This window comes from Hypanus sabinus, chromosome 13, assembly GCF_030144855.1.
Source record: "Hypanus sabinus isolate sHypSab1 chromosome 13, sHypSab1.hap1, whole genome shotgun sequence".
Lineage (NCBI taxonomy): Eukaryota > Metazoa > Chordata > Chondrichthyes > Myliobatiformes > Dasyatidae > Hypanus > Hypanus sabinus.
The window spans coordinates 11195325-11223190 of NC_082718.1; the positions used below are offsets into that span (position 1 = coordinate 11195325).

At 41.1% G+C, this 27866-nt stretch overlaps 2 protein-coding genes across 12 annotated transcripts in view; one reads left to right on the plus strand and one right to left on the minus strand.

The window, feature by feature from the left end:
* The window catches only part of LOC132403630 (uncharacterized), a 108556-nt gene extending 97897 nt beyond the window's left edge, over positions 1 to 10659 (plus strand). The window contains exon 12 of the mRNA XM_059987108.1: positions 1406 to 10659. Within this exon, the coding sequence (XP_059843091.1) occupies positions 1406 to 1523 (118 nt within the window). The 3' untranslated portion in view covers positions 1524 to 10659. The remainder of the gene's footprint in view (positions 1 to 1405) is intronic.
* A 471-nt stretch (positions 10660 to 11130) lies between these two features.
* The window catches only part of fbxo18 (F-box DNA helicase 1), a 98823-nt gene continuing 82087 nt past the window's right edge, over positions 11131 to 27866 (minus strand). For 5 of the 11 annotated variants that reach the window (XM_059987098.1, XM_059987101.1, XM_059987100.1 and 2 more), the window contains 5 exons: positions 25197 to 25322; positions 21008 to 21114; positions 14058 to 14192; positions 11481 to 11798; positions 11202 to 11281 (listed from right to left, as the gene is read on the minus strand). In XM_059987098.1, the coding sequence (XP_059843081.1) occupies positions 11700 to 11798; positions 14058 to 14192; positions 21008 to 21114; positions 25197 to 25322 (467 nt within the window). In that variant the 3' untranslated portion in view covers positions 11202 to 11281; positions 11481 to 11699. Of the gene's footprint in view, positions 11282 to 11354; positions 11799 to 14057; positions 14193 to 21007; positions 21115 to 25196; positions 25323 to 27866 lie in introns of those variants that run through there. The other 6 variants (XM_059987097.1, XM_059987102.1, XM_059987105.1 and 3 more) reach the window with 6 other exon arrangements.

Consider the following 27866-nt stretch of genomic DNA (forward strand, 5'->3'; position numbering starts at 1 on the left):
ATTTATTTTTCCCCTTCCAAGCTTTTATGATGTTTCATGTGACACACAACCTGGTGTTTGGACGATTTAAGACTTTGGTCCAGATAGATTAATAAAGCAGGGTGTCAGGACCACAGGCGAGGATCCAGCCGATTCTGCTTGCCCTTCTGTAACGTTTATTCCTCTCTCTGTGGTGTTGAGGACATGAAACTGCTTGAGCTGCAACACACTTAATGTCTGCAAGCTTTGTTGTGATTTCCTCGGCTACATGATGAACTGAGACTGAGGCTTTGGGCCTACTGTGTCTGCTCAAGGGATTCGGGGTCTATGGACTCAATTTGGTTCTGAATGCTGTTGCTTCCTTTTATTGTTTACATGATTTGTGTTTTTTTTTCTCTCTCAGCACATTAGCTTTTTAAAAATTGGGTTTTTTTTGGGTTTCTTGCTTTATGGCTGCCTGTAAGCAGTTGAATCTCAAGGATGTATAATTTATACATTAATAATAAATGTAGTTTGAACTTGAACTATTGAGAAATGCACTCAGTGGTCAACTTTAGGAGATACTTAAGTACATCTGTTCATTAATGCAAATATCTAATCAGCCATTTATGAAGCATCAACTCCATGCATAAAAACATGCAGACATGGTTCAGTTGTATCTCCCAAGTGCTCCATCCAAGGAAACATTCTCTCATCATTCTTCTTATCAAACTCCCTCAGTATAGGCTTTCAAAAAGTAAGCTGACTCTGGAGAATAGACAATGTCTACTCAGTTGTTCTTGGGGAAATCTGCAATATTTTTACAGATTAAAGATTAATTTTATTTGTCACATGTACATTGAAACATATAGTGAAATGAGTCACTTGCATCAAATCAGATCAGCAAGCACTGTGCTGGGGTCAGCCTGTAAGTCACTTCTGGTGCCAACTTAGCATGCCTACAATTCACTAACCCTGATCCTATCCTGTACGTCCTTGAAATCTTTTGGAGTTCTTTGAGGAAATAACAGGCTGGATAGACAAAGGAGAGCCAGTACATGTTTTTTACTTGGATTTTAAGAAGGCCTTTGACAGCGTGCCTCACATGAGGCTACTTAACAAGTTAAAAGCCTGTGGTATTACAGGAAAGGTACTAGAATGAATAGAACATTGGCTGATTGGCAGGAGGCAAGGCATTAGAATAAGGGGACCCTATTCTAGTTGACTGTCAGTGACAAGTGCTGTTCCACAGAGATTGGTATTTGGACCGCTTCTTATCATGTTATATGTCAACAATTTGGACAAAGAAATTGATGGATTCTGGCCAAGTTTGCAGACAATACAAAGACAGGTGGAGGGGCAAGTATCAGTTAATTTCTCAGATCTATAAGAAGTACTTTTGCTCACCTTTTCCCTAATATTTCTTTTGTTTTTTTTTAAATTTCAGTTCCTGCCCCAGGTTGCGGGCTGCTGAGTATGAATTGACACCGGTGGAATCAATTGATGTTCCAACAGTGGTGAATGCAAATGAAACTAATCCTTTACAGTCACCACGAGAGACCTGACTTTCCTGAACTAATGATATGGTTCAACAATGTATGTTGGCAGCTTGGACAAAAAAAATTGGATACAGGAACTGAGCAGGAAGCAGAGATTATCGATTTAGGCAATCTTTCTTTGCCTCATCTTTGCTAAGCCTATACAATTGTTCTGCCTTCAGCTACGGAAAATGAACACGGAAACAGACCAGAGCGACTGGCGTCTCCTCATTTATACTTAATGGATGGGACAGATACAGGAAATTCCTCTGGATTATATTTTTGGAATTCTTTTAAAAAAACCTCTCCATTGAAACTCCATTAAACTGGTGGCAGAGGTGAGCGGAAGCTTGAAATAAATGTTTATAATTATATATTTCTATTAAATTCATTAGAAATAAAAACTGATCCACCTCTATATTTCTGCATATGTTATCCAAATGCATTTCACCTTTCTCTAGGTATTTTCACCTAATTTTCAAGATGCATTGCCTGGCACCTCTGTTGGTTTTGAAGACAACTGTTATAAAATCTGAAATACTTCCTTTCCTCAAAGGACCGCTTCTCTGGGCTAGAAATTCTCCCCCACAGGGCAAAGTTGTTGAGTGCTCCGCAGATGAATTTGATTTAAAATCTCCACAGCAAAGCACAGGCAGGTCATAAAGAAATACAGCATGGAAACAGGCCTTTGGCTCACCACATGTCTGACAGTTATTAACACCAACTCACACTAATTGCAGGTCATCTGTGCATTTGGTGTGAAATTAGATACATAATTGGAAATTGCTCTGTAAAATTCTTTTCCAGATTGAAGACCCTCTGACATGGCTAATTACAAGTGGCAGAGCCAGCACCGCAATGGCCTTTTTATGTACTTAACCTTTGAGTCTTGTGTATTGATAGAACTAATACCAAACTGTCACTTTTCCCTGTAGTGAAGAATTTCTAAGCCAGTATCTTTTGATCGAGAGGTCAAGCAGGCTCATTTACCTGCCGTAATTAGCAGGTTTAATATGGAAAAGAACAATTCTTCTGATAGGGAGATATATAGTTTTGAGGGAGACCATGTCATGTTTGGCCATTCATATTTATAAAAATATGTTTAATATTTTTAATTCTAAACATAATTAAGAGTGACACCTTTGGTTGGTAATTCCCCGTCAAACTGGCAACTGTGAATTGGGTCTGTAAGTTAAGTGACTGCAGTAGTATTGTGCTAATATCAAGCTTATTCTGAATGGAGTAATACTTTGGTTCTTGAAGTGTGACAGGCTGGTTATGAAATTTCTGCAAAACACAATTCCTGGATTTTCTGTATTAGTCAATTAAGTTAATCTTTTAACCTGCAAATGTAAAAAGACTTCCTTGTGTGTGTATATATGTATATACAAATAGATCACATATTAAACTGCATATTTATTTATGATTAGATAGCAATATATTTGAATCTTTAGTCAGTGTTATAGACAATAGGTGTAGAAGTAGACCATTTGGCCCTTCAAGCCTGCACCACCATTTTGAGATCATGGCTGATCATCTACTATCAATACCCGGTTCCTGCCTTGTCCCCATATCCCTTGATTCCCCTATCCATGAGATACCTATCTAGCTCTTTCTTGAAAGCATCCAGAGAATTGGCCTCCACTGCCTTCTGAGGCAGTGCATTCCAGACCCCCACAACTCTCTGGGAGAAGAAGTTTTTCCTTTACTCTGTCCTAAATGACCTACCCCTTATTCTCAAACCATGCCCTCTGGTACTGGACTCTCCCAGCATCTGGAACATATTTCCTGCCTCTATCTTGTCCAATCTCTTAATAATCTTATATGTTGCCATCAGATCCCCTCTCAATCTCCTTAATTCCAGTGTGTACAAGCCCAGTCTCCCTAACCTCTCTGCATAAGACAGTCCAGACATCCCAGGAATGAACCTCGTGAATCTACGCTGCACTTCCTCTACAGCCAGGATATCCTTCCTTAACCCTGGAGACCAAAACTGTACACAATACTCCAGGTGTGGTCTCACCAGGGCCCTGTACAAATGCAAGAGGATTTCCTTGCTCTTGTACTCAATTCCCTTTGTAATGAAGGCCAACATTCCATTAGCCTTCTTCACTGCCTGCTACACTTGCTCATTCACCTTCAGTGACTGATGAACAAGGACTCCTAGATCTCTTTGTATTTCTCCCTTACCTAACATTACACCGTTCAGATAATAATCTGCCTTCCTGTTCTTACTCCCAAAGTGAATAACCTCACACTTATTCACATTAAACGTCATCTGCCAATTATTTCCCCACTCACTCAGCCTATCCAAGTCACCCTGAATTCTCCTAACATCCTCATCACATTTCACACTGCCACCCAGCTTAGTATCATCAGCAAATTTGCTGATGTTATTCTCAATTCCTTCATCTAAATCGTTGACATAAACGTAAACAGCTGTGGTCCCAATACCGAGCCCTGTGGCACCCCACTAGTCACCACCTGCCATTCCGAGAAATACCCATTCAACGCTACCCTTTGCTTTCTATCTGCCAACCAGTTTTCTATCCATGTCAATGACATCCCCCCCAATGCCATGAGCTTTGATTTTACCCACTAATCTTCTATGTGGGACCTTATCAAATGCCTTCTAAAAATCGAGGTACACTACATCCACTGGATCTCCCTTGTCTAACTTCCTGGTTACATCCTCGAAAAACTCCAATAGATTAGTCAAGCATGATTTACCCTCGGTAAATCCATGCTGGCTCGGCCCAATCCTATCACTGCTATCTAGATATGCCACTATTTCATCTTTAATAATGGACTCTAGCATCTTCCCCACTACTGATGTTAGGCTGACAGGACGATAGTTCTCTGTTTTCTCCCTCCCTCCTTTCTTAAAAAGTGGGATAACATTAGCCATTCTCCAATCCTCAGGAACTGATCCTGAATCTAAGGAACATTGGAAAATGATTACCAATGCATCCGCAATTTCCAGGACCACCTCCTTTAGTACCCTAGGATGCAAACCATCTGGACCTGGGGATTTGTCAGCCTTCAGTCCCATCAGTCTAGTCATCACTGTTTCCTTCCTAATGTCAATCTGTTTCATTTCCTCTGTTACCCTATGTCCTTGGCCCATCCATACATCTGGGAGATTGCTTGTGTCTTCCTTAGTGAAGACAGATCTAAAGTACTTATTAAATTCTTCTGCCATTTCTCTGTTTCCCATAACAATTTCACCCAATTCATTCTTCAAGGGCCCAACATTGTTCTTAACTATCTTCTTTCTCTTCACATACCTGAAAAAGCTTTTGCTATCCTTCTTTATATTCCTGGCTAGTTTGCGTTTGTATCTCATTTTTTTCTCCCCGTATTGCCTTTTTAGTTAAGTTCTGTTGTTCCTTAAAAATTTCCCAATCATCAGTCCTCCCACTCACCTTAGATCTGTTATAGTTACTTTCTTTTAATGCTATGCAATCTCTGACTTCCTTTGTCAACTACTGTGGCCCCTTTCCCCCTTTTGAATCCTTCCTTTTCCAGGGGATGAACTGATTTTGTACCTTGTGCATTATTCCCAAGAATACCTGCCATTGCTGTTCCAGTCTTTTCTGCTAGGATATCCGTCCAGTTAACTTTGGCCAGCTCCTCCCTCATGGCTCCATAGTCTCATTTGTGCAACACTGACACCTCCGATCTGCCCTTATCCTTCTCAAATTACAGATAAAAACTTATCATATTATGGTCACTACCCCCTAATGGCTCCTTCAAGATTGCTTATCAAATCCTGTTCATTACATAACACTAAATCCAGAATAGCCTTGTCCCTGGTCAGCTCTCGTACAAGCTGTTCCAAGAATGCATCACTTAGGCACTCTACAAACTCCCTATCCTGGGGTCCAGCACCAACCTGATTCTCCCAGTTCACCTGCATGTTGAAATCCCCCATAACTACTGCGACATTACCTTTGCCACATGCCAATGTTAACTCCCTATTCAACTTGCACCCAATATCCATGCTACTGTTTGGTGGCCTGTAGACAACACCCATTAGGGTCCTTTTGCCCTTACTGTTCCTCAATTCTATCCACTCAGACTCCACTTCTCCTGATCCTATGTCCCCCCTTGCAAAGGACTGAATCTCATTCCTCACCAACAGGGCCACCCCACCCCCTCTGCCCACATTTCTGTCCCTACGATAGCACTTATACCCTTGTACATTAATTTCCCAGGTCTGATCCCCCTGCAGCCATGTCTCCGTTATCCCAACAAAATCATAGTTACTCATTTGCACCTGAGCTTCAAGCTCACCTGCCTTATTTCTAACACTTTGTGCATTCAGATATAGAATTTTTAGCCCATTTCTTCTCTCTCTGTTTGAATCTCTGCCTATTGTGCTTAACCCAGCTCCCCGAACTCCCATCGAGCTATACGCCCCTAGAATTTTGTTGTCCTTCCTAAATTTACCTATTTTTTCTGCACATTTAACTCCCATGTTCTGTCAGGCCTGTACGTGTCCTCCCTATCACTTGTTCCGCCTCTCCTTTCTCTACTACACAATTAATATTCCAGAACCGTGTAGTCCCCACCTGTCCTTTATTCTTCATCTCGCTATCCTCTCTCTCATTCTGGATCCCCGCCCCCTGCAAATTTAGTTTAAACCCCCCCCAAGAAGCACTAGCAAACTATAACATGCACCATTTTAGAAGAGCTTAGTCATGTGGGACAAGACTATTATTTTCATACAGTCACCTACGCCAAGATGAGGAACTGTGATCCCTGGGGAAAGTGCAAATTGTAGATAATGACCAGATTGATTACGGGTGGTGTAGTTGGAGTCAGTTGGTGCCAGGACAAAATTATTGTAAATTAACTCCAGATTTCTGAATGCTGAGGGAGATTTAAGATTGAGGTGTCTCATCATATCTGAGAAATTTTCCAGAGTAAATTGTATCCAAAAATTGTAAATTGTATTCCATATTCAATTAGAGGATGAAAGGGTTGGATCTCAAACAAGCGTACTGAGCTTAAATAAAGGAGACTATGATGGTATGAGAGCGGAATTGCTTAAGATGGATTGGGAAAATAGATTAAAGGGTAGATCGGTACTTGATCAGTGGTGTATATTTAAGGAGTTATTTTACAACTATCAAGAAAAATATATTCCACTGAAGAAAAAAGGGTGTAAAAGAAAAAATAGTTATCCATGGCTAAGTAAAGAAATAAAGCAAAGTATACGACTAAAAAGAAAGTTATATAAAGTAGCTAAATCTAGTGGGAAGATTGAAGATCGAGAAGCTTTTAAAGATCAGCAGCAAATAACAAAAAGACTGATTAAGAAGGGGAAGATAGATTATGAAAGTAAATTGGCGAAAAACATAAAAGCAGATAGTAAGAGTTTTTATAGTTACATAAAAGGGTGGCTAAAGTAAATGTTGGTCCCCTAGAAGATGAGACCGGGAAATTAATGGTAGGGGACATGGAGATGGCGGAAACGCTGAACAAATATTTTGTATCAGTTTTTACAGTAGAGGACACTCAAAATATCCCAACACTGGATAAACAGGGGGCTCTAGGGGGAAAGAAGCTAACTACGATTCAAATCACCAAGGAAATGGTACTTGACAAATTAATGGGACTGAAGGTGGATAAATCCCCTGGACCGGATGGCTTGCATCTTAGGGTCTTAAGGGAAGTGGTGGTCGGGATTGTGGTGATAATTTTTCAAAACTTGCTGGACTCGGCAATGGTCCCGGCAGATTGGAAAAATGCTAATGTAACTCCTTTATTTAAAAAGGGCAATAGACAGAAGGCTGGGAATTATAGGCCAGTTAGCCTAACATCTGTGGTTGGCAAAATGTTGGAATCGATAATTAACAGTAACAGGGCATTTGGATAAACATAGCTTAATAGGTCAAAGTCAGCATGGCTTTACAAAAGGGAAGTCATATTTGACAAATTTGTTGGAGTTCTTTGAGGACATAACATATAGGGTAGATAAAGGGGAGCCAGTGTATGTGGTGTATTTGGACTTCCAAAAGGCATTTGACAAGGTGCGACACCAAAGATTAATACTTAAAGTAGAAAATCGTGGGATTGGGGGTAATATTCTGGCATGGGTGGAGGATTGGCTTTCTAACAGAAAACAGAGAGTTGGGATAAATGGCTTATTCTTAGACTGGCAGTTGGTGACTAGTGGTGTTCCGCAGGGGTCGGTGTTGGGACCCCAACTCATTACAATCTATGTTAATGATCTGGAGAAAGGGACTAAGTGCAACGTATCGAAGTTTGCTGATGACACAAAGATGGGAGGGAATGTAATAAGTGCGGAGGACATTGAAACCCTGCAGGGGGACATAGATAGGCTGAGTGATTGGGCAGACATTTGGCAGATGAAATATAATACTGACAAGCGTGAGGTCTTGCACTTTGGCAGGAAAAATAATAGAGCAAGTTATTATCTAAATGGAGAGAAACTGAAAAGTGCTTCTGTGCAAAGGGATCTGGGGGTCCTGGTGCAGGAAACACAAAAAGTTAGTATGCAAGTGCAGCAGGTGGTCAAGAAGGCCAATGGAATGCTGGCTTTTATTGCTAGGGGGATGGAGTATAAGAACAGGGAGGTCTTACTGCAGTTGTACCGGGTATTGGTGAGACCACACCTGGAGTACTGCGTGCAGTTCTGGTGTCCATATTTAAGAAAGGACATACTGGCTCTCGAGGCAGTGCAGAGAAGGTTCACTAGGTTAATTCCGGGGATGGGTGGGTTGATGTATGATGAGAGGTTGAGTAGATTGGGACTCTACTCATTGGAGTTCCGAAGAATGAGAGGCGATCTTATTGAAACATATAAGATTGTAAAGGGGCTCGATCGGGTGCATGCGGGGAGAATGTTCCCAATGATGGGTGAAACTAGGACTAGGGGGCATAATCTTGAGATAAGGGGATGCTGTTCCAGGACTGAGATGAGGAGAAATTTCTTCACTCAGAGGGTAGTGGGGCTGTGGAATTTACTGGCCCAGAGAGCTGTGGAAGCTACTACACTCAATAAATTCAAAACGGAGATAGACATTTTCCTGGATAAAAATGGCATTAAGGGATACGGTGAGCGAGCAGGTAAGTGGACATGAGGCTAGGTTTAGATCAGCCATGTGATCTCCTGGGCCAGTTTTTGATAGCCTGGATGGGTCGGAGAGGAATTTTCCAGATTTTTTCTCCTCAATTGGCAAATCGTTCTTTTTCCCCTGGCTGATCGCATGGGTTTGGGCGGGATGAATAATAAAATAAAATGGACGGCATGGTGCCCTGTTGCCTTGTGGGATTCGGTGATAACTAGACTTAAGATTGGACCAGCCATGATCTTGTTGAATGGCAGAGCAGGCTTGAGGGGCCGATTGGCCTACTCCTGCTCCTATCTCTTATGTTCTTATGTTCAATGAATATCTTTGCAGCCATTGTTATTTCTGTAAACTTGGCAATCACATAAAACAGGCTCCCATAAAAGAGTTAGCAAATGGTCAACTGCCTTAGAATTGGTTGTTGAGGGAAGTTGATGTGGGAATTAAGCTGCTATAAAGTTAATTCTGTGTGTGAAAACACCAATCAGCAACCATCAAGCATTCCATTGCTGACAGTGTAACAGATATAAATACCAGTGCAATGTAACTACCAATGTCTTTTTGATCAACATGCAAACCTGTGGGGCTGCTGCAAATAGCATTTTACCCAAAACAAAGCCACACCACTCATTATTAGCAAAATGTTTTCAGACAAGATGATTTTGGTTTACAGATGTGGAACCGAGATCAAATGGTCACATAGAACACAATACGAGATAGCGTGGCAGCTTGGCCCACACTTGGAAGTATTGTGTTCAGTTCTGGTCACCACATTATAGGAAGGATGTGGAAGCTTTAGAGAGGACACAGGAGATTTAACAGGATGCTGCCTGGATTAAACAGCAGAGAAACAGGCCCTTTGGCCCATGATATTATTCAAACTAATTAAACTAGTAATTGCCATGGTAGTGTAGTGGTTAATATGATGTTATTTCAGCTCAAAGCTTCAGAGTGCAACCTGGGCATCCTCTGTAGGGACTTTGTACTTCCTCCATGTGGAATGCATGGATTTTCCTTGGGTCCTCCAGTTTACCCCCACGGTCCAAAGATGTTCCATTGTAAACTGCCCTGTGATTAGGCTAGTGCTAAATTGTGGTTGCTGGGTAGTGCAACTTGAAGGACCAGAAGGGCCTCTACTGTGCTGTATCTCTAAATAAATAAAATTAACACTGAACTAATCTCATAATCTTATACATTTCTATCAAGTCTCCCCTCAGCCTCCACTGATACAGAGAAAACAGCCCCCTAGTTTGCCCAGCCTAACACTGCAAAAAAATGGTACTAATGACATGCAAGGTCTGCACAATTGCTTGCCAGCACTGCTAGGGAGAGAATTCATTCTTTGCTTTTAAAGTAGATGGGAAGCTGTTGGTCAACGTCTGGGAAGCAAATTCACAAGTGTGAACAGGACAAATTATAGGAAAGAAAATGGCCAACTCGTGTGCATTCCAAGGGAGCTGAACCATTAACTCAATTTTCTCATTTCAGAATCAAAATCAGGTTTAAGATCAATGGCAAATATCATGAAATTTGTTAACTTTGTGGCAACTGTACAATGCAATACATGATATAGAAAAAAAGTTGAAATATATATATGTATATTAAATAGTTGAGATATGTAGTGCAAAAACAGAAATTAAAAAGAAAGTAGTGGAGTAGTGTTCATAGGTTCAATGTCCATTCAGAAATTAGATGTCTGAAGGGAAGAAGCTGAATCGCTGAGTGTGTGCCTTCAGGCTTCTGTCCCTCCTTCCTGATTGTAAGAATGAGAAGAGGGCATGTCCTGGGTGGCAGGGGTCCTTGGTGATGGAAGCTGCTTTCCACTGCTAATGAAGGTATCTTGAATACTCCAGAGGATAGTACAAATGAAGCTGACTAATCTTACAACTCTGTGCAGCTTGCTTCGATCCTGTGCAGTACTGCCCCCCACTGACTGATGCAGCCAGTCAGCGTACTCTGCACCATACATCTGAAGAGATTTTGGAGTGCTTTCGCTGATGAACCAAATCTCCTCAACCTAGTTGCTGTCTTGCCTTTATAGCTGCATTGATCTGCTGGCTCCAGGTTAAATCCACAAGAGATATTGACACCCCCCCCCCCCCCCACCGTAAGGGTTTCCATTTCTGTCCCCACTTGACACCAAGATGATCCAACTCAGGATAGTAGTCATGGTGTTACAATCTCATCCTTAGAGCAGCAATAACCCAGCAACATCCTTGTAAATTTTCTCTGTATTCGTTTAAGCTTATCATTCTTGTAGGTAGGTAACCAGAACTGCAGACAATACACAACACCAAAAGCTCTCTTTATCACCCTATCTACCTGTGATGCCATTCAAGGATCTGTGTTCCCATGTCACTTTGTTCTACCATACACTTCAGTGCCCTACTGTTCACTTTTTCTAAGTCCTACCGTCATCTGTCCTCCCAAAATGCAAAACCTCACATTTTTCTACATTGAAATCTGACATTCAATGGGAGAAGAGTTTCCATTTATTGCAGCAAGAATGTTGCTTTGGGCTGAGAAGGGTCCTGGTGATGGGTCTCTGCTTGAAGTGTCAATTCTTTATTTATCTCCATAGACATCTGACCTGCATAGGTTTTCCAGCATTTTGTGTGTGTCTGTGTTACTTGATGACTGACAATGTTGGTGAAGTGGTAAGGGTGGCCAAGAAACTCACGCCGTCTGCAGAAAAAATTTAAAACAAACAGTATTATGAGGTTACAACTTCCATGAGAGAAGTGGAACACAAATTAAACAAAACTCAATAGTTAGATGAAAAGCAGCTTTATGGAGGGAAAACAGATATAAGACATTAAATGCATAAAGATGATTGAAAACAGTAACTTTTTTATGACAAAAGGAGTTAAAAATATTTACATACTGTAAATCCTTATCCAAGTTGCAAATTAGCAGGATATATTCATCAGATTTCTAAGGAGTTCCAGATACAACGTCCTTCCTGATAGAGATGATATGACGTATGGTTGTTAGATCTCTTCCAACAATAATTACATGCTCTCACCCATCTCACTGCTATCTCCTACCACATTCCCAGCTGAAGGATATTTTCAAAGGGGGATCAGAACCCCTTCTGCCCTCTCTAACACAGTTTGCCCAGTTCTGGAGAAACGAGGAGGTAGATCAGGGGGCCAATTCGCTGCCTCGCACATGCACTGCAGAGAGGACCTTCCCTGGCACACTGGCAAGACAGAAGCAAAAGAAGGAAACAATTGAAAATAATGCATAAAAATAAAGAATTATATTGTCCATTAGCAACACTTTAATATTTCTGTCCTGCAAAAATGACTATTTACCTTTGTCTATGCTGCTCACAGTACTGTGCAAAGGTTTGAGATATATACAGTTGCATGCAAAAGTTTGGGCACCGTGGTCAAAATTTCTGTTACTGTGAATAGTTAAGTGAGTAGAAGATGAACTGATCTCCAGAAGTCATAAAGTTAAAGATAAAACGTTCTTTTCAACATTTTAAGCAAGATTAGTGTATTATTTCTGTTTTGTACAATTTTAGAGTTAAAAAAAAGAAAGGAGCACCATGCAAAACCCCAAGAGATTTGAGCTCTCAGATAACTTTTACCAAGGTCCCAGACCCTAATTAGCTTGTTAGTACTTTGGCTTGTTTACAGTCATCGTTAGGAAAGGCCAGGTGATGCAAATTTCAAAGCTTTATAAATACCCTGACTCCTCACATCTTGTCCCAACAATCAACAGCCCTGGGCTCCTCTAAGCAGCTGTCTAGTACTCTGAAAATTAAAATAAATGATGCCCACAAAGCAGGAGAAGGATATAAGAAGAAAGCAATGTGTTTTCAGGTAGCCATTTCCTCAGTTTGTAATGTAATTAAAAACTGGCAGTTAACAGGAACTGTGGAGGTCAAGTTGAGGTCTGGAAGACCAAGAAAACTTTCTGAGAGAACCGCTTGTAAGATTGCTAGAAGGCAAATCAAAACTCGCGTTTGACTGCAAAAGACCTTCAGGAAGATTTAGCAGACTCTGGAGTGGTGGTGCACTGTTCTACTGTGCATCGATACCTGCACAAACATGACCTTCATGGAACAGTCATAAGAAGAAAACGTCTCCTGTGTCCTCACCACAAAATTCAGCGCCAGAAGTTTGCAAAGGAACATCTAAACAAGCCTGATGCATTCTGGAAACAAGTCCTGTGGACTGATGAATTTAAAATAGAACGTTTTAGCCGCAGTGAGCAAAGAAAGGTATGTTTGGAGAAAAAAGGGTGCAGAATTTCATGAAAAGAACACCTCTCCAACTGTTAAACACAGGGTGGGATTGATCATGCTTTGGGCTTGTGTTGCAGAGTTTGATGCACTCACTGGAGTTTAGAAGAATGAGGAGGGATTTCAGTGAAACCTACCAAACATTTAAAGGCCTAGATAGAATGGACATGAAGAATCAAGGACCAAAGGGCACAGACTCAGAATAGGACATCCCTTTAGAACAGAGATGAGCAGGGTGGTGAATCTGTGGAGTTTGTTGCTCCCGACAACCATAGAGGGAAGTTAATTGGTATATTTAAAAAAGAGGTTACTTGATTCTTGATTAGTAAGGGTGTCAAAAGTTACAGGGAGAAGGCAGGAGAGTGGGATAGAGAAGGGGAAAATAAGTCAGCTATGATTGAACAATGGAGTAGACTCAATGGGCTGAAAGCCTAAGTCTGCTCCTATGCCCATGCCTTGGTTGAATAACCTGTATCCCGACAGCACGGTCCATCAAACAAAAACTGCACTGTCTTAGGTGAACCACCAGTCAGAGGGATCAACTTTACCTGTAGCTTAGAGGGTTTGGGTGAGGTGATAATCCTAAAGGCTAAATGGCTTGGGGAGCAAATGTGTGCTTGGAGAAGCATCGCTGGCTCTGGAAGCAAATTTCTATAGATGTACCAACCTAATTGGTTGCCTGATACAGAGGCATCACTGCACATGATCATAAAAATATGGCAGAAAATTGTAGGCTCAGCCAGCTCCATCATGGGCACTAGCCTCCCCCACCATCGAGGCCATTCTCAAAAGGTGGTGACTCAAGACTGTAACATCAATCATTAAGGACCTCCATTACTTGCTCTCTTCTCATTACTAGCATCAGGAAGGAGATTTAGGAGTTGAGGATGCACACTCTGCCAATGGATTTCTGAATGGTGCAATAACCCATGAATACTATCTCACTATTTTGCACTACTTATTTTTTATAAAGTTTTCATATTTATTTCTTACTTTATAGTACCTTTTAGTTTTTGCACCGCTGCTATAAAGCAACAAATTTCACGACGCATGTCAGTGATAATAATCCTGATACTGATGCATACCACACTGCTCACATGACATGTTCCAAGTAGCACAAGTATAACCACCTTCCCTCTCCCTTCTCACTAAGTAATCATCCTATTAATGATATCTATCAGATATATTGTTTTACAGAGTAATTACCTGTAGACTTGATGCTTTCCTCATCGTTAACACTGCTTCCCTTGAAATATGATTCAAACACCCTCTGACATAGCATTTAGCAGGCAGGCTCTTGTCAAGCAGATTAGTGGTTAACTCAGGCTTTAGAAAATATTCCTGTAATGTTGAGATTAAACATGATTTAGAGGTAGGAACCACAACTCCAAGTCAAAGCTAACGTGCAGCAGAAGTTGAGGTCTAAGGTCTTTACTTTTGGTATTAGGCCAGCGTAGTAGTATAGTGGTTAATGTAATAATTTACATGTAATTTTACATAAATTTACTTGTAAAATGTAAATGTAACATTTAAATATGTGAATATTTACAGTACCATCTACTATAAATTATTTGTACATTCTCTTGACAATTGTCTGGGTGTTCCAGTTTCCTCCCACATTCCAAAGATGGATAGCTTGGGTTAGTAAGTTTGGGCATGATATATTGGCACCAGACGTATTGTAATAATAATGGAATGGCCCAGGCACATATTTGGGCTATGTTGATTGCTGACACAAATGACACAGTTCATTGTATTTTCAATATCTTGATTCACATGGGACAAATAAAGCTAATCGTTGGTATTGGTTTATTATTTTCACAAGTAGCTAAAAACAGAAAAAGTTGCCTTGCACACTGTTCATACAGATCAATTCCTTACACAATGCATTGAGGTAGAGCAAGGCAAAACAAAAGCAATGCAGAATAAAGTGCAGTGCAGGTAACAATAAATCAATATGACAACAAGGTAGATTGCAAGGCCAGGAGTCCATCTTATCGTTCAAAGAGGTCCATTCAAGAGACTAGTGACAGTGGAATAGAAGAAGTGTACTGATATGTGCTTTCAGGCTTTTGCATCTTCTGCCTGATTGGGCAGCCAGGAAGAGAAAACAACCAAGATGGATGGTGTGGTGGGTATGTACTGTACTTGTAGTGACAAAATATAATTATTGTCTGTAACAAATTGGATCCTGTATTATACCAGAGTGCTTTGCTAATAGTCTTCATGCAACATTATGCTGATGGACCTTGAGTGTATGACAATATGAAAGTCAAGCAGATTCAGTTACTGGAAGAATGTGTAGTAGAATAATTAAGCAGACTAACAGAATGTACCCTGTCCTTGAACTGGCACGGGTACATAACACTTGTATGAAAGAGCAACTATGCCGTTTGTTTTTTCTCGAAGCTATCACTGACCCTTGTGCAATAATGGTCTTCCTTTGCAGCAAGCAAAATATCTGAGTTAGTTGTTGTTTGTTTTAAGATGTAGCGAAAAGGTACTCAACAGTTTTGTTGATTATGTTGGCAACTTTACTGAGGCAGAGTCTGTAGAGGGGAGGCTAGTTTCCATGATGTGCTACAACTCTCTGCGTTTCCTGTGGTCACTTATAGAGCAGCTGTTGCACCAAGCCATGATACATCCAGACAGAATGCTTTCTATGATGCATTGATTAAAATTGGATCAGGATCTGTATTGTTATAGTTTTATCTTGTACTAAGAAATGCACTGTGAAATGAACTGATCTATATGAACAGTACCCAAGATGTGCTTTTCACTCTATATCGTTACCTGTAACTACAATAAGTCAATTCCAATTCATTTCTGTTTAGCTAGTCCTAATTAGCTAAGAATGAACCACACTGCATCAACAACATGCAGTAACTCTTCAACTAATTCTTTGTGGGCCCAGATACTGTGTGCAGGGTCTCAAACCAACATCCTTCACCAGTCTATATTAAGGGTCTCGGCCCAAAATATCAACGTCCATTTTGCTCTCTAGATGCCGCCTGACCTGCTTAGTTCCTCCAGCATTGTGTGTGCCTAACAAAGAATTTGCATTGCTACAGCGTCGTTCATGAACCCCACACTTTTCAAAGTCATCAGTGGGGGGCAAAAATACCAACTCTTCTTCATAACGTCCGCAAAAAATTATTTCAGTCTCTATTTGATTTCCAATCCAGCTGAATCTTGTATATGAGCAGGACTGAGAAATTATTCATGAGTGAAATATCTGCCATGTCAGGATTTGATGATAAACACCTTATTAAACACCTTATTATAAAGCTTTTTACTGCGACATCTCCCACACGCATTTACATTGACAGGCACATCTGAAAACAGACTACAGGGAGTTAGGAAGGAAGTTGAGAAGCAGGAGCTCAAAGGTAGTCATCTCAGGATTTCTGCCTGTGCTACGTGACAGTGAGTATAGGGATAGGATGAGATGGAGGGTTAATGTGTGGTTGAGGGATTGGAGCAGGGAACAGGGATTCTGATTTCTGGACCTCTTTTGGGGCAGGAGTGACCTGTACAAAAAGGGCAGGTTGCACTTGAATCCCAGGGAGACCAATATCCAGGTGGGGAGGTTTGCTAAGGCTATTGGGAAAAGTTTAAACTAGGATTGCTGGGGGGTGGGAACCAAACTGATGAGATGGAAGAAGGAGTGGTTGGCTCACAAGTAGAGAAAGCTTGTTGACAGTGCGAGAGGGAGGAAGGCAGGAAGGGATTGACAGGAAAGGCCAGCTCCCATGTGCTGCAATGTCTCCGCTGTGTTTTCTCCTGCAACAGCCAAGGTTACACAGTTCCCCCACCATCTGCCTTTCCAATAAACAAACAAAGGAAATGGCCTTTTAGCAGTTTACATTACTAACGTCTTGCAGGGTCCTGCAATCGCAAGAGGAAAGTCACCCGCTGTTAGTTAGCCCACTGCTTTTGTGCACTTACTATGGTGTTTTTCCTGTACCAGGCAGTAACACAGTCCACACTAAGTCCAGCTCCTCCACCAACAAGCAGCTTGCTGATGGTGTGGACCTGCAGTACATAGGTCTTACATAGAACACTGCACAGCACAGTAAGAGCCTTCAGCCCATGATATTGTGCCAACCTTTTAATCTACTCTGCAATCAATCCAAATCTCTGCCATGGACAGACCCAAGATGGGACGAGCAACCCAGTCCCAGTGAACTGTAAAAACCCAGTGAATAGCTCTGCCATGGATGGTCCCAAGCCTGGCTGTGGAAGGAGGAGGGCTGGACTTGGGGCTAGCAAGCCCATCTTGGAAAAAAAAACCCAGAGATACAGAAACGCCAATAAAAGTTCCAAAGACTTCATTCGTGGGAGAAGAAAGCTCTTCACGTAGGAGATGTGTGAAGCCATATGATGAAAGCGGAAACCCCAACATTCTATTGGCCTAGGACAGATGACTCTTGCAAGTGGCTATCAGCAGACTAGGTCCCAGTAGGGCTTAAGAAGATGATGGTGATGATCAATCTAAATCTTCTCTCCCATATATCACTCCAGTTTTCTTCCACCCATGTGCCCATCTTAAATACCCTTAATGTATCTGCTTGGACTACCACCTTGGCAGTATGTTCTACACTCCTACCAATTTGTGTAAAAACACCTCCAACCTACCCCCACCCCAAAACTTTCCTCCAATCACCTTAAAATTGTGTCCTCTTGTATTAGTCATTGCCACCATGGGATAAAGGCCCTGACTATCTACTCTATGACACTTAACATCTTGCACACTCTATCAAGTAACTTCTTGTTCTCCTTCGATCCAAAGAGAAAAGCCTTAGCTTGCTCAACCTCTCCTCACAAGACATGCTCTCTAATCCAGGCGGCATGCTGGTAAAACTCCTCTGCATCCCTTCTAAAGCTTCCATATCCTTCCTACGATGTCTCTTCTTGGGACTGAACCACAGTCAGCTGACTCACTGCCACCACTAAAGCACAAATGCCACCTTTCCGCTTTGATTTTGAATCTGCTCCCAGACTCAGCCAGCACCTCCTGGACAGTACATATATGCTTGGAATGACTTCTTGACACACTGAGGAACCTCTGTTCCTGAAGTAATGTTTGGCATCTGCAGAATCTCTTGTGTTTATAATTTTAATGCCCCTTTCTGATTTTCAATCTGATAGTCCCATGCTTGGGCAAAACTGAGAAATAATTTATGAGCTGATTCTGCATCATTGAGATTTGATTACAAAAACCCTGTTGTTCGTTTAGACTTAATGTTTAATTCTAAATCTGAGCTTAACTATATCTCCCAGATCCTTGTTGTTCTCTACTCTTTATCAAAACAAAAGAAAGCAGCTCCTGCATTTTACTGTTTACTCTGATCTTCTCTGCCACTCCCATGGGAAGACTGATATTCACGAAACAGCTCAGTATATCACAGAAACCAGCCTCACCTCCATTGACCCTGCTACACTTTTCACAGCCTCGGTAAAGCAGACAGCATAAGCAAAGACCCCATCCACCCTGGACATTCTCTCTTTACCCCTTGCCCATTGGTGCAATCACAGCTTCCACCCCATTGTTTTAAGACAATTGAATAGAACCTTGTAATTATTGCAATAAATATTGCCTACTCAGAGAACAGAAAAGTTTTATTGAGGGAAAAACATTCTGAAGCACTTAATAAATTAGGCAGCTTCTGTGGAAATGGAAACAGAATTAGCATACAAGTCCTTCTATCAGGCCCGCCAAATAGTCCCAGCATTATCGGATTTTATCTCAGATTTGCAGCATCTGCATCATTTTGAATTTAATGATCATCACAGCTTGGTATGCCAACCGGTTTGCCCGTGACCACACAAAAGTGTAGAGAGTTATTACAAAACTCAGCACATCACAAAGGCAGCCTCTCTCCTCTATGGAGTCTGTCTACCCTTCTTACTGTCTCATAAAGCAGTCAGCATAATTAAAGACCTCACCCTTCCTGGATGCTCTCCTTTCTCCAACGTCCCATCAGGCTGAAGATACAAAAGCCTGAAAGCACGTGAAACCTATTGAATGTTGAAAGGCCTAGATAGAGTGGATGAGGAGAGGATGCTTCCTATTGTGGGGAAGTCTATGACCAGTGGGCACACCCTCAGAATACAAGGACGTATCTCAGAGCATGTGACAATGATAGACTAATTTACCATAAGCTCCCATGCATCAGGCATTCAAACCTTTATTAGATCTTGAAACTCAGCTCTTTAATTGGAAGAGATATGCCTGCCTTTTGCCTGAGTTGAGCACATATTCAGCCCTAGATCCTCAAGCTGAAAGGCAGTGCTGAGTACTGAAGTAGGTAACTCAACAGCACCTTACCAAGGACAGTCAGAGCAGAACAATAAAGGCTGTGCTTGCTTCTCACACCCAGATTCTGGGATATGCATATTTTAATTTTTACTTTATTTAGAGATATAGCACAGTAACGGGTAGGTCCTTCTGGTCCAATGAGCCTGCATCGTCCAATCACACCCATGTGACCAAATAACCTGCTAATCCACATGTTCTTTAGAAACATGTGTTTCTTCTTTAGAACATGGGAAGAAACACACACAGTCATGGGGAGAACATACAAACACCTTACGGACAGCGAGGGGAATTGAACCCTGGTCGCTGGCATTGTAAAAGCATTATGCTAACCACCATTCTACCGTGCTGCCCCAATAATTTACAACAAGTTACATATTGCAAATGAAGCACTTCTATGATAATGAATACTTAAAATCGGACATATATTTTAAATGTTTATCATTGCTTTAAAGTGTGTTTGGCCTCCAATCTTAAAAATGTTTTTGAACAGGTGCCAAATGTTTTCTTAAATACAGAGACACATAGATTCTGACCTCTGAGTAGGTCTATGGCTCAGTAAGTACCTCCCTGAGGAACCAAATACAAAACTTCGACTGGCCCTTCGAATGGGTATTAAACAAAGACACACAAAAACACAAGCGATTCTGCAGATGCTGAAAATCCAAACTAGTATCCACAAAATGCTGGAGGAACTCAGCAGATCAGGCAACATCCACGGAGAGGAATTAAACAGTCAATATTTCGGGCCGAGACCCCATAGCATAGCACGACAGCAGGTTGGTCAGTGCAATGCAACTGAAGTTCAATTACCAATGCTGCTTGTAAGGAGCTTGTAAATTCTCATGATCACATGGATTTCCTCCGGGTGCTCCTGTTTCCTCTTACAATGTAAAGACATATGGGTTAGGGTTCGTGATCTGTGGGCATGCTATGATGTTGCCTGCAACACTTGTGGGTTGCCCCCAGTTTGGCATGTCCCAGTTGAACTTTACCAGTTTTTATCTGTGCACCATAGAAGGCATCCTCTCTGGATGCCCAAGAACTCAGTACGGCAACTGCTCTACATGTGACCACAGGAAACTGCAGTTATAGGTGAAGCTCAGCACATCACAGAAACCAGCCTCCTCTCTATGGACTCTGTCTATATTTCTTGCTGCCTCAGTAGAGCAACCAGCATAATCAAGGACCCCAACCCACCCTGGACACTTCCTTTTCTCCTCTCTCTCATTGGGCAGAAGATATAAAAGCATGAAAGCACATACCACCAGGCTCAAGGCCAGCTTCTACCTTACAGTTATTAGACTCTTGAATGGATCACTTGTAAGATGGACTCTTGACCCCAGCATCTATGATCTTGCACCTCGGTTAATGGTAGGAGTGCTTGGCATAAAAAAGATTGGGGACCCCTAGTTTAAAGCCATATGATGCAAATACAGGCATATGGGACTAGACAACCTGGTCAGGTAGGAAGAGTTCAGCTGAAGGGTTTGCTTCCATGCTGTAGTGCTCAATGACTCTTTCTCAGCACTGATTAGCCACATAGCTCACCCCAACCTGTCTCTACATCACCCAGGTAGTTTCTCCATACCAGATCGTGGGTTGATGCATTCATTGCTGGCTTCACACCAGTATCCTAGAACAGCAGTACGGTCCATGTCACATCTTTTTCTGTACAAAGCTATAATGACCCTTGTAGCACCAACTCTATGAGCACTCTTGTTCCTGCACTCAGCTTGTTTGGCACAGTGTGACACAGTTCATGCCCAAACATCTGAAGAGCCTCCCAGTCCAATGTGCTCTACTCACGCTGAAACACAGTAAGAATCTCACTCACACTGGCGAAGGAGAGAAGACATTCCAAAGACCGGCTCATCACTAGACGCCTCTTTGCACGGGTAACGGCAATATAAAGCAAGTTCCAGTCGATACACGGGACCAGGTCTAAAGGCAGAATTGTAATTTACATAAATACAGTCATACTCCAAGGAAACAGTGTTATTAGATACCTGCAGAATTTCAGTATATATTTTAGAGGTACCTAGAGGAAGTTTACAAGAATTACCTTAAGGATGAAAGGTATAACCTATGAGGAGCATTTGATAGCTCTGGGCCTGCACTTGCTGGAGATTAGAAGAATGAGGGAAGATTTCATTGAAACAAACTGAATATTGGAAGGCCTAGATAAAATGGATATGGAGAGGATGTTTCCAATAGTTGGAGAGGCTAAGACCAGAGGACAGGGCATCAGAATAAAAGGATGTCCCTTTATAGAACAGAGATGAGGAGGAATTTCATTAGCCAGAGGGTGGTGAATCTGTGAAATTCATTGCCACAGACAGCTGTGGATGCCAAGTCATTGGATATATTTAAAGCAAAGGTTGACAGTTTCTTGATTAGTAAGGGTGTCATAGGTTATGGGGAGATGGCAGGAGGATGGGGTTGAGAGGGATAATAAATCAGCCATCATGGAATGGTTGAGAAGCTTCGATGGAGCCAAATTCTGCTGCTGTCTTATGGCAAATGCAAGAGCCATAACTATTACTCAGTAACAGTAAGGATGGCAGATTAAATTATGCTGATTGAGGACAATGATGAGGCTTCTCTCTGAACACACCAGCACTGTGTTACTGCTGTCACTAAGATTAGATTATGCAGGCAAAGGGCAGCAGATGTTTATCATTAAACCCTGCAGTGAAACGCACAGCTTCCAAAGTTCAGCTACAGGGATTGCAGTGGAACCAAATTTACAGGCAAGATACAAACTGCGATTACATTTTAGTCTTAAGGGCCAACAGGAGTGATTTCTGCACACTAGTTCTTTTTGCAACCCCACTGCTCAAGTAGCTGCTTTACTCTTGGCAAGACAACATCCCAAAGATTACAATGTAAGTCATTTGTATCCAGGAATGGTGTCCGTTAACCTGTTACCCCCTCCTCCATTCAGAAACAGAGGCAAATTGATGAGGATCTAAATTTAATGCAAGCTCAAAAATCAGGAAACATTTTATTTTAATAGATGCACTTCCTACGAACAACATCAAGTCAAATTTATTGTCATTTCGACCATAAACTGCTGGTACAGTACACGGTAAAAACAAAACAACGTTCCTCCAGGACCCTGGTGCTACAATTGTTCAGGAAGGGCACATGGACCACTTCCTGGGTTACTGAAATGTCCCAGCCCAGAAAACTAATTGATTTAGTCACGTTCCAGATTTTGATTTATTATGTCATATTGCCTATCACTGGGCCTGGAGCGTAGGCCTCTGTATGTCTCTCTCTTTCAATGATGTTGGAGGAAGGTACTGATTTTCTGCATTTATGGATTTGGACTATGGACTTTTTCATAGAACATAGAAATTCTACAGCACATTACAGGCCCTTCGGCCCACAATGTTGTGCCAACCATGTAACCTATTTTAGAAACTGCCTGAAATTTCCCTACTGCATAGCCCTCTATTTTCCATGTACCTAGCTAAGACCCTATTGTAACTGCCTCTACCACCTTCGATGGCAGGGCATTCCATGCATCCATCACTGTCTGTGTGAAAAAGTTACCTCTGACATCCCCCTTGTACCTACTTCCAATCACTTTAAAACTATGCCCCCTATTGCTAAATATCATTTACAAAAATTAAAAAAAGATGAAGGTCTTGCTTTGCCTAATTTAAGAATGTATTATTGGGCTGTTAATATACGTTATATGTATTTTTGGTTATATTGGGCTGACAGAGATGAACGACCTCCATGGGCTGATTTGGAATTGAATGCTGTGGAACAGTTTCACTTAACCTCATTATTAGGAGCTTCTCTGTCTGTACAACTGGCCAAAATTACTAATTTAAACCTTTATTAAGTGATCCTACTTTTCTTCTTTGTAAGAATAAAGGGGTTTATTCCTTCATGGATTTGTTCCAAAATGGCCAACTGATGTCTTTTGAGAAATTAGTAACTAAATACTCTCTCTCATATTCACATTTCCTGCAATATCTTCAAGTCAGACACTTCTTACAAAACTACTTAAGTAATTTTCTATACATACAAGATTCTGACCTGTTAAGATATTATTTTAAAAATGAATCCTTTAGTGAAGGGTTTTATTGGGAAAGTTTATAATTTATTGTTACAACAACACAATTATCCTACACTTAAGATTAAGCAAGATCGGGAGAGAGAGCTTAACATGACCCTGATAACAGAAGATTGGTTGCGGATTTTGAAGTTGGTCAATTCTACTTCAATTTGTGCCAATCACTCTTTAATTCAATTTAAAATTGTACATCGTTATTATCTGACAAAGGAGAGACTGTCTAAAATGTTTCCTAATGTTGATAGTCAGTGTGACAGATGTAAAACTGAGACAGCCACATTGACATATATGTTTTGGTGGTGTTCTATACTGAAACATTTTTGGAAGTCTATTTTCTCTACAATTTCTAAAGCTTGAAAAATTAATTTACAACCTAATAAATAGACAGTTTTATTTGGTATAATTCCTCAATATATTCATGGTATTTCTCCATCAGACCAACATGTAATTGCATATGTTACATTATTGGCCCGAAGGGCTAATTGTTGAAATGGAAAGATGCTTCTACTCCTACTTTGATACAATGGTTTTCTCAGGTAATGTTATGTCTTAGTTTGAAGAAAATCAGAAGTCGAACTTTTGACCCTCAATTTGATTTTGAGAGAAGATGGGGTTTATTCACCCACTACTGTCATCTGATTTGAGTTAATTAATATGGTTTCCTTCTGATTTTTCTTTAAGTGGATTTGAGTTGGCGGATTGATGTTTTTTTTTGGAAGATTGTATGATGTATAGCTTTGGGGTTGTGCTTCCAGTGGGGTTTTTTTTTTGTTTTTGTTTTTTTTTCAGTTAGTAGGGATTCTTTTTTTCCTTCTTTTTCTTTCAAAAAAAATATTCTTAACACTTATTTTTTCTTCTTATTATTGATATATTGCTTAGCTTTGTTACAGTTATTTGCTAATTTAATTCTTTATTGTACATAATGACATATTGACTTAATGCATCCTTTTTTGTTAATCTTCAATAATAATTAATAAAAAGATTTAAAAATGAAAAAAAAAATTATAAAAAAACAAACTATGCCCCTTGAGTTAGTCATTTCAGCCCTGGGAAAAAGCCTCTGGCCATCCACATGATAAATGCCCTTCATCTTATACACCTCTATCAGGTCACCTCTCATCCTCAGTTGCTCCAAAGAGAAAAGGCCAAGTTCACTCAACCTATTCTCATAAAGCATGTTCTCCAATCCAGGCAACATCCTTTTAAATCTCCTCTGCACTCTCACTATAGTATCCACATCCTTCTTGGAGTGAGGTGACCAGAACTGAGCACAGTATTCTAAGTGGAGTCTGACCAAAGTCTTAAATAACTGTCTTATGGCTTTTAATATTCTGTGTTCTCACCTATCCCTTCTCCTTGTTTTTTGTGAGGGAGGAGGGCGGTCTAGAGGTCAATCTTCTTGGGGCAATTTTGTTAGTTTTCTCTGTAGGGAGAGAGTGATCTGGGGGCTGATGTTCTTGTTGCATTTCGTGAGGGGAATGCGGGGGTTAATGATCATGTTGCTTTTTTTAGGGTGGGGGGGTTGATTTGCTGTTTCTCTCTGAACTGACTTCCATGTTTTTCTTTGTTTCGTGGCTATCGGAAAAGAAGAATCTCAGAGTTGTATACTGATTACATACTTTGATAATAAATGGAACTTCGATAATAAATGAAACTTTAAACCTTTGTCATGGACATAAAGGCACAATGAAAACCTGTTTTCAATGGGCAGACTGGATTAACAAAAGATTTCATTCAGAGGCTACAAATCACAATTATTATCTGCTCAACGTCTGATAACGTGTACACGGGTGTATCATCTAAAGGCCTTGGATATGATGACCCAGTATAATAGCTATTTGCCTCTCTGAAAAACTTATGAAAGAATGACAGCCCATTCAAAGGTGAAAGGTGGGAGTGAGGGCAAGTTTGAAAAGAATGGAGGAGCACACACCTATCTTGAACTGTGAAAGAACAATAGGGTTATGTCGAAAGCCAGGAACTTTTATAATGTCTTCAGCAATCTGAACTGTATCAAACTCCAATCCTTTTGCTTTGTGCACGGTTCCCAGAACAACACCTATAGAAAAACAAAGGGGAAAGTGAGTCTTTCTAATTAGGAACAATAGAAATTTCAACTTTTAATTTCCTGCATATTCTTCAATTATTTGTGCTAGGTGATCGTTGAAGTTTTAACAGCTGTCAGAAAGGAAAACTATCGCATAAATAAAATCAGTGAAAGGAAGGGGCCATTTCACCTCCCTTGTCTGTTCCACCACTAATTGAGATCTGACATCTAACTCTATTTACCTGCATAGAAAACTACAGCACAATACAGGCCCTTCAGCCCACAATGTTCTGCTGAACGTGTGCTTACTTTATAAATTATTTAGGGTTACCCAAAGCCCTCCACGCACTTGCCACTCTCTGCATAAAAAGCTTATCCTTGACATCTCCTCTGTAACTACTTCCAAACACCTTAAAACTGTGCCCTCTTGTGATAGCCATTTCAGCCCTGGGGAAAAAAGCCACTGATCGTGTGGATAGTCAATGCCTCTCATCATCTTATACACCTCTATCAGGTCACCTCTCATCCTCCGTCTCTTCAAGGAAAAAAGGCCAAGTTCACTCAACCTATTCTCATAAGGCATGCTCCCCAATCCAGGTAACATCCTTGGACATCTCCTCTGTACCTTTCTATAGTTTCCATATCCTTCCTGTAGTGAGGGGACCAGAACTGAGCTCAGTACTCCAAATGGGGTCTGACCAGGGCCCAAAATAACTGTAACATTACCTCTCCGCTCTTGATCTCAAACCCACGATTGATGAAGGCCAATACACCGTAAGTCTTCTTAACTACACAGTCAATCTGCGCAGCAGCTTTGAGTGTCCTATAGACTCGATCCCCAAGATCCCTCTGATTCTCCAGAATGCCAAGACTCTTACTATATTCTGCCATCATATTTGACCTACCAAAATGAACCACCTCACACTTATCTGAGTTGAACTGCATCTGCCACTTCTCAGCCCAGTTTTGCATCCTATCGATGTCCCACTGTAACCTCTGACAGCCCTCTACACTATCCGGAACACCCACAACATTTGCGTCATCGGCAAATTTACTAACCCATCCCTCCACTTCCTTGTCCAGGTCATTTATAAAAATCACAAAGAGAAGGGGATCCAGAACAGATCCCCAAGGCACATCACTGGTAATAGACAATAGACAGTAGGTGCAAGAATAGGCCATTCGGCCCTTCTAGCCAGCAACACAATTCACTGTGATCATGGCTGATCATACACAATCAGTACCCTGTTCCTGCCCTCTCCCCATATCCCTTGACCCCGCTATCTATAAGACCTCTATCTAACTCTCTCTTGAATGCATCCAGAGATCTGGCCTCCACTGCCTTCTGGGGCAGAGCATTCCACATATCCACCACTCTCTGGGTGAAAAAGTTTTTCCGCATCTCTGTTCTAAATGGCCTACCCCTTATTCTTAAACTGTGGCCTCTAGTTCTGGACTCACCCATCAGCGGGAACATGCTTCCTACCTCCAGCATGTCCAATCCCTTAATAATCTTATATGTTTCAATCAGATCCCCTCTCATCCTTCTAAATTCCAGTGTATATAAGCCCAGTTGCTCCAATCTGTCAACATATGACAGTCCCGCCATTTGGGAATTAACCTTGTGAACCTACGCTGCACTCCCTCAATAGCAAGAATATCCTTCCTCAAATCTGGAGACCAAAACTGCACACATACTCCAGGTGGGGTCTCACCAGGGACCTGCACAGCTGCAGAAGGACCTCTTTACTCCTATACTTAATTCCTCTTGTTATAAAGGCCAACATGCCATTTGCTTTCTTCACTGCCTGCTGTACCTGCATGCTTGCTTTCATTGACTGATGTACAAGAACACCTAGATCTCGTTGTACTTCTCCTTTTCCTAACTTGACTCCATTTAGATAGTAATCTGCCTTCCTGTTCCTGCCACCAAAGTGGATAACCTCACATTTATCCACATTAAACTGTATCTGCCATACATATGCCCACTCACCCAACCTGTCCAATTCACCCTGCATTCTCATAACATCCTCCTGACATTTCACACTGCCACCCAGCTTTGTGTCATTGGCAAATTTGCTAAAGTTACTTTTAATCCCTTCATCTAAATCATTAATGTATATTGTAAACAGCTGTGGTCCCAGCACCGAACCTTGCGGTACCCCACTGGTCACAGCCTGCCATTCCGAAAGGGACCTGTTAATCGCTACTCTGGTCACTGACCTTCATGCAGGATATGGACCATCTACAATTACTCTTCGCCTTCTGTGGGCAAGCTAACTCTAGATCCACAAAGCAAGATCCCTTTGGATCCCATGCCTCCTTACTTTCTTAATAAGCCTTGCTTGGGGTACCTTATCAAATGCCTTGCTGAAATCCATATACACTACATCTACTGTTCTACCTTCATCAATGCTCAAGAGCTTCCCAATCCTCTAACTTGCTACTAATTTTTGCTCTATTATATCCTTCTATTTTTCAATCTTTTTATTATTATTATTAATATCAACATAATAAGATTAATACATAGATAGTGGGATTACAAACTTACAAATT